Source organism: Nannospalax galili, unplaced genomic scaffold, assembly GCF_000622305.1.
Source record: "Nannospalax galili isolate Female #2095 unplaced genomic scaffold, S.galili_v1.0 scaffold85, whole genome shotgun sequence".
Classification (NCBI taxonomy): domain Eukaryota; kingdom Metazoa; phylum Chordata; class Mammalia; order Rodentia; family Spalacidae; genus Nannospalax; species Nannospalax galili.
This window is the reverse complement of record NW_008358866.1, coordinates 10,592,746-10,604,588: the sequence shown is the minus strand read 5'-3', so window position 1 is coordinate 10,604,588 and position 11,843 is coordinate 10,592,746. Positions and strand designations below refer to the sequence as shown.

The window sequence follows — 11,843 nt, the reverse complement described above, 5'->3', positions numbered from 1 at the left end:
TTCTCTGTGATACTTTACTATGATTGGCCTTGACTGCAGTAGTCATGTAAACGGAAATTGCTTTTAAGAATGTGGTCTATTTTACTTTTATGTTTTATGAAAACTGTTTTTCTTTCAAAATGCTAATATATCCTATTAAACATTGTTTTAGGTATACTTTAATATACCTAAATATTTTATATATTTAGGTATATTAATATATATACCTAAATATATATTAGGTTAATATAGCCTATTAATATATATTAATAGGTTAATATAGCCTATTAAACATTGTCTTAGGTATACTTTACAAACGCTTTCTTAAGACAGAGATTTAAGCTCTGATTATAGTCAACGTTTACACTGAACAATTGATTTATATGCTCAATGTTCATAGTGGGAGCACTAAGCATTCAGAAATTACCTTTACAGAAAGCTCCAGAATGAAGACTATGCTGTCATATAGTAGAAACAAAATCGTAAAACATCTCAATATGGGCTGTGAAAATCTGTTTAAAAGTTTTCAAAAAGCATTATTTTACTGTAATGCTTTGAGATAAAATGCACCTTTGCTTTTCCCACTCCTGCCAACAAGCTTTTAAACCCTTAAATCGACACCTTGCTGGGTGAAAGCAGTGTTTAGGATCCTTTGTGTAAGCTAAAAAAGTCTAAGTGGGAGTGTTTTAACAGCTAAATGTTGTGGCTCTCGCCAGACTTGAAACAAATGCATTAACAGGGAGAAGAGACTCCACATTTTGCTACTGGAAGACCTACGCAACGGTTTTCTCTACTACACTGAGAACGACCAAGCACCACCAGGTACAAATCGAATCACTTTCTCTTCTGTCCAGCGGGGAGGTTTGGGACAGTGAGATGAGTAACTTGAACAAAGTTTTCCCTGACTTTCTCTCAACTGATTTTGGGTGAGCCGTGGCTGAATGAGAAATGATGCGTCAACCACCATCCTCCGAGTCCTGGAGAAGCCGATTTCCTGGATTACAATTGGGGTCAACAATAGAAAGTATCGTTCTGGAAGTCAGGAATAGTGCTCTGAAGTCCCAGAGACCCAGGGCTGTGGAGGCACAGCCGTAGCTGCTCTTCCGGAAGCCCCGCCTGCTCCCGATGGTTCGCGCCACGCCCCCCGCCATAGTCCGAGTATTGACATCGAACTACATTTCCCAGAATGCTTCTCAATTCTCATTGCTGGGCGCCAATGAGCGTCCGGGTGACGCCATCACCCGGCGCGGTGTTTAGACTTTACTGGTGTCGTGGCGCTTAGTAAAGAAGTTGTTCCTCTGAGGGGCTCTGAGGCTGAAGTCAAGGTCGCGTGACCCTGGCCCTTTCCTACCCATTCATCCTTCGCCCGCCTTTCCCTACCCTGGCAGGATGAGGCGTGCAGGCCTGGGTAAGAAGAGGGCTGAGGTTCAAAGTTTGGGGACCCAAGGACCGGCCGTGCTGGGCGGAGGGGCTTGGGAGGAAATCCGACCGGTCTTGTGTCTCTGGCTTTTGGGCCAGAAGGGGAGATGTTTGGAGGGGTTCTTTGGAGGCGTTGCCAAATGGAAGCACATCCTTTGTCCCAGATCCTGGGAGTTTCCTGAAGTTCGATTCAGAAGAAAGTTTGTATGATGCGGTAGAGTACTGGTGCCAACTCAGTACCTTGCTTTTTAAGTGTTAAGTTATTGTTTGAGCAGTAATTATGGAAGCTGTGCCCAACTCTGGTTCTTTTTGTCTATTGACTCTGAATCTTACTTTTTTTTCTTAGAAGTAGCACTGAGAGTAGGTGCTATACCCCAAGCCTACTGATAACGATTATGTTAGTCTGGCTACACTGAGTTACAAAGGTAAATTTAACTGTCATTGTTAAAGTGCCTGTTACGTAAGGTCTGGGTCAAAGGCTATTTACCTGAAACATTTCTGACCTAGACCTTGTCCCACCGCTGAGGCAATAAAAGGTGGTAACTTTTGATGACTTAACATTTGTTCTTGCCTTTGTGGATTAGGAAGTTGGTACGTTAAGTAACAGGAACAAGTCAGGCACAAGAGATCCAATGGGCCCGTATAATATATAACTATTAGAATAGCATTTTCTGGTTCTGAAATTCTCTATTGACTTTTTTTTAAAGAAAGAAGTGCAATGTATGAAATATTCAATAAGATGCTTCTACTCTGTCACAAGTTGGAAAAAGGAGACCATGTTGCTCAAAAGTTTCAGGTATTTTAAAGTCAGTGAGTAGGCCGAGACTTAAAGACAGGAACAAAAAATAAATCCTCTTTTGCAAACCAGGGCTCATTGCTCAGTGTGACTATGTATGTGTGTGTGTGTGTGTGTGTGTGTGTGTGTGTGTGTAAATATACTCAAGACAGTCAAAGTCATGATCTTATAAGATTGGTCTAATAATTGTGTAATTTAAAGGCACAAAATCAGTGAAAGGTGCCAATAAATACAGACTTAAACAGATAAATACTATGAGGAGTTTTTAAAATGTAGTTTTATCAATACTTGATATTATTCAGAGAAAGTAGATTATGTAAAAGAAACCAAAGAGCTAATTTTGAACAAATTTGGTTTTGTATGCCTGTTTTTTTCATCACTGACTAACAAATACTTATTGTAACTTGAGTAAGCTTTAGTTGTATAGTCATTTGTCATCATTTGTGTTTCCCAGAGCTTCCAGTGTAATTGAGTAGACTATATGCAAAGACAAATTGTGATCCAAGGTGATGGCTTTTCATTCAAACACCAGTTAAGGTCAACAGAAAGTGAATACCTTAGAGATTTAATAACTATATTATTGTGTACTTTTGGGAGACAAAGTAATTGAAGTAGATCTTTAACGATGGAGAGTGTAAGAAGAAAGTTCCAGATGGGAAGATGAAAAGAAAGATGTAAGAGTAGAGTTATGAATGACGTGTACAAGAGATTGTGATGATCAAGCCCCTTTAGTTAAAGTAAGGGCATTCTGAATACCTGTCTGGCCAAGGAGTTTAAGTTTCATCACTAGACCACTGGTCCATTGGATTCTGTGTGTGTGTGTGTGTGTGTGTGTGTGTGTGTGTGTGTGTGTGTGTGTGTGATACAGTAGGCTTTGTAAGATGCAGAGCAGGGACTTGACAGTTAGGTTCCTTGTCCTGACTGTATGTTAAAATTATCCAGAAAGACGTTAGATTTTCAATTAAATTAGAATCTCTAGGATAGAATCCACTCCCCCCTCCTTTCTTTTCAAAGTTCCTTTATCCTTGAGAGGAGAAGTAGTTATTTAGGTAAGTATGCTTATAATTTACATTGGGGTAAAGTTTTGAAGACTTTAATAAGTATCAATGTGTATTGACCTGAAATTTTAAATTTGGAATAATAGTGAATCTGATAGGTACTCGTGTGTAAAATCTACCACACTTGACATGAGTTGTTAAATGGCCTAATCATTGATAGAATCTGCCCCCAAAAGGTAGCATTTATCAGAACTGACATAACCTGCAGATGATCTTGAGCACCTGCTTGCTTTTCCAGAACTGTTTATAGTAGTGAGCAGTTCCCAGAAAATAGTGACTGTTTGGAATAGAAATTCTGGTATTTTATTTTAGTTATCCTGTATTGGTGATGAAGGATAGTTTGAACAAAGATTAAATTTTGGACCTGTGCATTGAAAAATGCTGGACAATAAACAAAATGAAAACTTTGCTTAAAAAGAAAAATGCGAAAGAACTCTAAAGTTAAAATTAAGATAGGCCAAAGAGACAAAACAAAGGAAAAAACACAAAATATTACTTGAGAATGAATTCCTTGGTGAAGTTGTCCAGTGGTGAAATTCAGCCAATCCATTATTGCTTATTGGGCAAATATTACAAACCAAATCCTTATTGACATAAAATAAGCAAAAGACATGTCATTTTCTTTAAAGATCTTATATTAGTTTGCACTCAATATTACTGACTAATAGAATTTAATTTTTAAGTGATGATTTTAGTTGTTATATGGAGGAAAATTATTATGCCTTGTCCTCTAGCTCTTAACTTGTATGATAGCACATTTGGAAAACTTCAGAGATAGCATGTCAACAATTGAGGCAAAATTTGGTAATGCAAATCTCTACTTGTTTGGAATATTCTGAGTCAACATTTTGTTGTGGTTTTTGTGTGGCGGAGTCTGTGAATGCCTATGCATAGAAAGTCCTCATTAGATAGAGGAGGAGATGGAAGCATGAGATACTTTCTGCTCTTGACAAAGTTGGATGACAATACATTAAAATTATGTCTTTTAATCAGTTTATTTACAAGCATTTATTTGCTCAAAATACTGTGACTGTGGGTGTGTGGTGCATATTTATGTGCCTGTGTGTATAAGGTATGGACAATAATGAGTGAACAAACCTAGTTTATGCCCTTAGAGCAAGATCTGAGAGATCAGTGTTACTGACACAGAGTTATAAGGATTCAGGAGTTTTGCTTTGAGAGAAAACGAAGCTTGTACTGTGCTTTGAAGGCGCTTCCTGTTCATACTATTCAGCACCTTGAGCTGCTCGCCCTTCCTGCTGCCCATTGTCCAACTCTTACTATTGCTGCTCCAGCTGCCATCGCCACTCATTTGTGTTTTGAGCCTTGGGGCCAATGGTTTTAATGTCACCAGTCTCCCACCTTCTCAGGTCACTATCAAATTTCCTTCCTATCGTGAGGCAATCCAGTCTCTTCAATCCATACTTCAACCACTATTGTCAAGCTATGTCAAACTTTGGGGACAGAATTCTTCTGCAGTCCCCGTACTGTAAACTTCCAGTTCTAGGTCTGTGCAACAGTATGGTTTCTCAAAGGCTGACTCAGGCCCTCAAGCCCTTCTCTTGAAAGATCACATATCTGGGAGGATGGAAGCCACTACAGTATGCTGCCACAGCCGTGTTTAATTTGTTCTAGCAATACTGAACAGTTCTGGTCATGTTTCTTCATGATTCTCCTTATTGTTTATCTAAATGATTGCCCTTCAGTAAGTAGCCTGCTTTCTTCCTTTATTGGGAAAATGATCACCAATAAAGACAAATTTGGATAAAATAATACTTTGAATCCCCAGTACACTTTGTATGTATTTGCTGCCTAATGCTCACTCCACTCATTTGTTTAGTAAATGTCAAGTCTATAGTCGACAGGGTAATGGGAAATGTTTTTCCACACCATCCCTTAGAACACAAGCTCTGCAAGAATGGCACCTGGGAAGAAGAATAGATGTGCACATGGTAGTTTCTTGAGCATTTGTTGAAGTGTGAGTGAAATCCCTTGGGACTCTCAGCCGATGGCCTGTGGGGTTGTTCATCTCAGTCCAAGGCCTTCTGCTTTGGCCTTTACTTCACTTTGTTCCTTGGCTTTCACCATTTAGTTCTTGTAAGAAAAAGATGACTTTAAAAGACTGTCTTTCTGCCATGAGATCCCCTCCCATCATGTTATCTTTGACCCTTTCTCTGCATGTCCATGCTCCCCTAATGGGTAGTTGATGCTACATTTAGATCTTACATTAAAACATGTATTTCTAGTGTGCAAGAAAGGTATCCCAAGTAGCCTCATTTATCATGGCCTGCTCTAGTGTCTTCTGGGCAATCAATAAGTGATCAATAAATGTGTATGTGAAGAAAATGCATGCTCTCTGCTTAAAAAAGGAGATGGAAAGAATTATTCTTATCTGGTTCTGATTTTGTAAAAATTACTGAGCATGAATATATTCATTACAGACATGTGGTCTACAACGCCCTCCAGGGGTCTTTTCAAGTTCTTTCTTAACTACTAAGCTTTCAAAAGTAGCTTCTATTTTTGCTGCCCTACATGTGTGCCTCTGACTTTGCAGGTGAAGGAGCACCTCCAGGCAGCTATGGGAACTATGGCTATGCCAACAGTGGGTACAATGCCTGTGAAGAAGAAAATGAGAGGCTCACAGAAAGTCTGAGGAGCAAAGTCACTGCAATAAAATCTGTAAGTGCCTGATGACTGTTACTCGAATTTTAACATATAGCATGTACTTAAAAAATGTTTACATTTATTGCATCATAGTAAGAAATTCATTTAAGTTCTGTGATTCAGTAAGGTCAGAATGTACTTAAAGTTCAGGCCATGCTTTAGGTAGGTTAGAAAATGTGTCAAATCAAAAGATAACAGTACTTTCGTTTAATTTTTTTTCCTCAAATTTCAACTTGTGTGTGTGTGTGTGTCTGTGTATGTGTATATTAGCTAAACACACACACACACACACACACACACACACAAACACATTGTATATGATCATCAGCAGTACTTCAAACAAAGCCATCCTTCTTCCATGGCCACATACACCTGTCTTTGCCGGTCACTTAAAGTATAAATCTTAGCCTTTGTTATTTCTACATGTGAGCCTCATTTGAGGCTGTCTCTTGTTTATCTCTAATATGACCCTGATTTTTATGCATGGACCTCAGAAAGAATCTCTGAACCTATCTTTGCTTCCTGACCTCCACATTACCACATTCATCTTTGTACATCTTGTCTTCTCAGAAGTCTTTGAATTCCCCTGTTCTTTAATAAATTCACACTCCGTAGACTGATTGCTCTATATGTCCCTCAGAATGACGCCAGCCTTTCAGAACTTCTCTCCCACACATCCGAATGTCTTTGCTTTTTCTGACAAACCAATGAGAGTCCTCTTTGTGTCTTCTGCACACCCTTGCTACCTATATCCCCATATCTTTGATCAAACTGTGCCTTTACCATGGTCATCCTCTTCTTCATCTCTCCTCCAAGCTGTAGCTTACTACTACATCCAGTAGTAACTTTCCCTACAAACAAGACTATTTGTGACATTCCTATAGCATGTGTTATATAATGGTTTCCATGGGAATTATTTATATGTAAAAGAAATTTATAAGAATGTAGAGTTTTCTTTTGTATTCTACATAGAACTTAGTATAATTTCTTAGTAGTATTGACTAAATTTCTATTAAATATAGGAATTATGCAAGATGATTTTAATACTTATCTATTCTCCATTTCAATAAGCACACTACACACTTAGCATTCAGTAGAAGCTCATATTGCCAAACTTGGTCTTTCCTTCCAGTCTTAAGAAAATTGAATTCTATGCATTCAGCTTATAGAGAATATTCTGAAATGCAGTAATGTTTTCAAATTCATAAATCAAAAAGACTTGATTTATGAACCGAGTAATATACAAAGGTTAAGAATTTAGGAAATCCAGCATTTGGAAAGACATAAGAATTGAATGCCTTTGAAAGAACAAACAAACATTCTAATGTTGATCATTGAGATTCCTTGTTAGAAGAAAACTGATGTCCTGGAAATTTCTTTCCTTGGCATGAATGTCATTTGTTTAAAGTAGTTGTTTGAGTTGAGCTGTCTTGCTTTATTATCTGTGATTTGTTAAATTTGGAGGAAAAGTTCATGTTCTAATCTACATAATTCTTATCTTGGTTTTGTATCCATATTATGTATGCTTTTCACAGATTTGAGAACATGTCTCAAAGAATTTCACTAATCATATTTATTAAAGTACTTTGAAAGGCAGCCGTTGGTGAATTTGTTGTATAAAACATGAGGTATAAATTTGCATAGCAGCTGGAATTACTTATATTATTGTTTTTTTCAGGCTCATATTCTTTCTGTATAATTTTTAGGTTACAGAAAACACTAATTTATGAGGTTTTTCCAATTTATTACTATAGTGAAGAAAATCTTTAAAATAATCTTATATTCAAAGTAATGTCATCTTTTGTTAGCAAAGTATTAAAAAGTCTATATTTGAATTGATCATGTGAGTACTTATACTTCTTAAAATGTAAGAGGAAATATACAGATAAATACTATTATATGCATAAAAAGGAGAATAAAGTCTAAGAATAAGATCTGAAAGAATATTAAGAGACAGATTGAATATTATGAGGGAAGAGAAGAGAAAAAAGTGTCTCTGGTTGAAAGAAGGAGAAATTCTAGGTTTATTTTCCTGGATAAAATATCAGGAGACAGTACATATTTCTAGGATACTGTTTTACCTGAGAAATTAAAAATGCTTAGAATGACATTGTTATTTTTAATTTATAATTTTTGAACATCTTTACAGAAGTAGTAATATAATACATATTCTTCTTTATAGCTTTCCATTGAAATAGGCCATGAAGTTAAAAATCAAAATAAACTATTAGCTGAAATGGTAAGTGATTATGATTTTAAGAAATTTGATCTAATATTCTCAAATTCAGTTTGTTAAACAGGAATAATAAAGTATATTTTATTTTTACCCATTTAAAATAGATCAGTCCTGATGAACTTCACTCCTTTTTTTTAATCAATTTATAATTTCTACAAGATGTATTTTTTTTTTTTTTCATTTTTATTTTGTCTAATGTCTTGTCTAACAAGGGGATATGGAAGCCGGTATGTCCTTAATCCTGGGTTTACAAACACAAAGACTGAGGACTAATGGCAGTTTTGAATGATCTTAGAAGTCTTAATGGACAGACCACTAGTAATTTATTAACCAAGTAATCAAAAAGCACTTTACATCCAACCATCCAAATGCCTTTCACTTAACAGAAGCTTATTTCCTTTGCTTTATTTCCTAAGGATCACTGCTGAACAAATCCTTCAGATTTGAGTACCAGGTCCCTTCATTTCTAGTCTAAACAAGCTGAGAGCTTCTCCAGTCGTTAATGCTTACTTTTGATATATAGCTTTTCCAGACCGTCCTTTGCTTCTCCACATGGTTTTAAAATTGTATTATTCAAACATGAATATGGCATTAAAGCATGTTCTTTGTAAATGGATATCCTTGTTTCTTGCTCTAAATAAGTTCATTCAAAATTTCATGGAGAAGAGTTTGGACATATGTATTTTGGGAAAAGCATCCCAAGTGATTCTGATGCAGTAACTCCTGTGAAGTACCACAGATCTAAAGTGGTTAAGCTGTGTGGAGACTAAGCTATGCAGAGTCTCATTATGTCTGGGCCTTTTCATGTCAGAATATTGAGATTTCCATGAAAGGGCAGTATTTCTAATCTATGCTGAGTCTTCTCAGCTTAAAGGCTTTCCTAGCTACATTTTCATTTGTTTTTTTTTGTTTGTTTGTTTGTTTGTTTTTTGTTTTTTTGAGACAGGGTCTCCCTGTAGCCCCAGCTGTCCTGGAACTCACTATGTAGACCAGGCTGGCCTTGAACTCAAAAAGAGTGCTGGGATTAAAGGCGTGCGCCACCGCGCGTGGCCATTTGGTATTTTTTTACATTTGTATTTATAATCCTTTCTACTCCTTCAACATTAATATTGTATCTACTCTTAGTAAATTTCATTGTACTTCAAAGTTGTCTGTCTAAACAAGAGACTCTTAAAAGTAAAGGCATTCTACCCTTTACTGTGCTAAGCATATTCAATTTCAGATGAAGTCCTTTCCAGGATAACAGTCACCCATTTAACCCTGGAAAGTCATGCTGTAACAGAAAGTGCGCAAAAACCTGTTTGCAGGCACAAATTCCTTGCCATTATTGTTAGTGGTTTTTTATCCATATAATTGGGATAAGAAAGACCTAAGTAGTTTGAGTTTTGAAACTACTTTGTGAGACTGAAAGAAATGTTTATTGGGTAATGAAAGAGCCATTAGGAGAACTGCTTTATTTTGCTTGGAGTAATCAAGCTGATCACACAAGGTAGTATGTAGACATTTGACTTGGTTACCCACAAAAACTGTCTTTAAAAATGTATACAAATAATAGTGAGTTCAAGGCCAGCCTGGTCCACATAGTGAGTTCAAGGACAGCAGGGGCTACAGGGAGACCCTGTCTCAAAAAGACCAAAAAAAAAAAAAAAAAAAAAGTATACAAATATGTTAGACTAATGTGCATATGTAGAATATTAGAATTCATAATGTTTTTCTGATCTTCTCATAGGATTCACAATTTGATTCTACAACTGGATTTCTAGGCAAAACTATGGGAAGACTGAAGGTTCTGTCCAGAGGGAGCCAAACAAAATTACTGTGCTATATGATGCTATTTTCATTGTTTGTCTTTTTTGTCATTTATTGGATTATTAAACTGAGGTGATGCAAATAAGTGTGAGTTTTGAATTTGTTCCAGCTAATGGCTTGGAGTACCACCTTAATAACCAGCATCCCAACATTCCTGATGCCCTTTGCATTGGCGATTACTGGATTTTAGAAATCATACTAGATCATATAGTGATTTTTGAATACTGTTCCTTATTGACTCATTTAAATCCCTATTTTCAGGGATATTGAGATTACCTAAAGTTGGTGTGACTCTACCAATTTTTCCCCAGTATTTTACTGTCAGATTAAATAGCAATACAAAACCCAGTTGTTACTTTCTGATGTGAATGGAAGAGCAGCAATGGAATGTCCGGAGAGCCTGAGACTGGGCTCGTAGGATGGTGATAGAACGCTCCTTTTTCTTTTCTTGTGATGATGGGCTCTCCTTCCTTGTCTGGTACAACTATAGGCCTGTTTCTTATTCCCTCCAGTCCTCTTAATAAGTTTTGACCACGTGAATTCTTTGTATGAGGACCTTCTTTAATAAAGATACATTTCTACTGGGGCCTGATTTTGTGTATGTCAACTATTGTTCTTTTTAATGATAAATTCTGTTGACTTGCTTTGTAGTAGTTTTATGATTTTTAGCTACTTATGTAGACCATTTGATTATAATTTGTGATAAAATAATGTGAAATAGTAATTGCTGAGTTCTGCATAGAAGTCAAGTGTTCAAGTCTCTGCATTATTATGTGCTCAAAATAGATTCTGAAAATACTCAGCATTGAGCTCACAGTTAAGAGGACTGCTGTTCTGCATCATTGTATTTGTTTACAGAAAGCAAAACACAAAGGTGGATTTGAGCAAAAAAGAACTATTAAATATTGTTAAACACTGCATTGTTCTTTTGGAATTTACCTACTTATAGGTTCAAAAATAAATTTTTATAGAAATATACTGACTTTGTTGCTTCTTTGCTTAAGTCTCTTATAATCTTTACTTAAAGTCACTTATATTGTTAATATAGAACCTAAGATATGCCCTAAAAGCTCAGATTCCAAACAAATTAATATTTATATTAAATCAGAACAAGTAAGGCAAATTTTGACTGCAATTTCAAAATCTTTAATTTTTTCTATTTTCATGAACCTGTCCTGCTGGGCTTCCCTGAGTTCATTTCTTTTTGCTCCTCTGTAATTGTCAATTCAAGTCCTATTTTCTGTGGAATTTGTCATCATTTGAGCCTCTATTTTAGAGGTAAGAACACCAGATCTGAGTGAGGTTGCATGACCTGAACAGACAGGACAAAGCATGAGAAGAGGTGCGGGTTTGCTTTAGATGCCTTGTGATCAGTAGACATGGCTTCCATTGCTTGATGCTGTGGCTTCCATCTTCATCCATCCTGTTTGTCACCAAACCATGAGATGTTCAGAAGACAGTACAGTGGAGAGTGCTTGCCTCATTGTAGTCAAGAGATGTTAATGTCCACATTCAGTAACTTTATTTCTCACTGTCATTAATAGGAACTATTTTCAGGAAAAAAATTATTTTCAGGATCAGACAGTAGTTTGGCTTTAGGCTTTGAGGTGATGATGTAACCTCCAGCAGTTAAGGCTAAAGAAAGCAATTTGATGATATAAACAAGAAAATCTCTCATGGAAGAAGATCAAAGGCTTAGGAAAGTGGGTGATGCCTACAGAAAGGTGGGTTTCAGGTAGTTTCACTATTGTATGAAAATGCTTCATGAAGTATTATTAGAACACTGTTTCATGTTGGGACTTACCAGGTAGAGACTTCAGGAAAAGTGATGTGGGATGAGGCAGAAGTGATTCTCAACACTTCACTTTGCTTTTTCACTTCA

At 36.5% G+C, this 11,843-nt stretch overlaps 1 protein-coding gene across 1 annotated transcript; it reads left to right on the top strand.

Annotated features, from left to right (window-relative positions):
• The first annotated feature begins 1,217 nt into the window (after positions 1 to 1,217).
• On the top strand, positions 1,218 to 10,939 carry Bet1 (Bet1 golgi vesicular membrane trafficking protein). Its single transcript, XM_008822558.3, has 4 exons — positions 1,218 to 1,387; positions 5,807 to 5,931; positions 8,099 to 8,155; positions 9,882 to 10,939. The coding sequence occupies exons 1-4, from the start codon at positions 1,369 to 1,371 to the stop codon at positions 10,035 to 10,037; spliced, it is 357 nt and encodes a 118-aa protein (XP_008820780.1). The 5' UTR covers positions 1,218 to 1,368; the 3' UTR covers positions 10,038 to 10,939.
• The last annotated feature ends 904 nt before the right edge of the window (positions 10,940 to 11,843 follow it).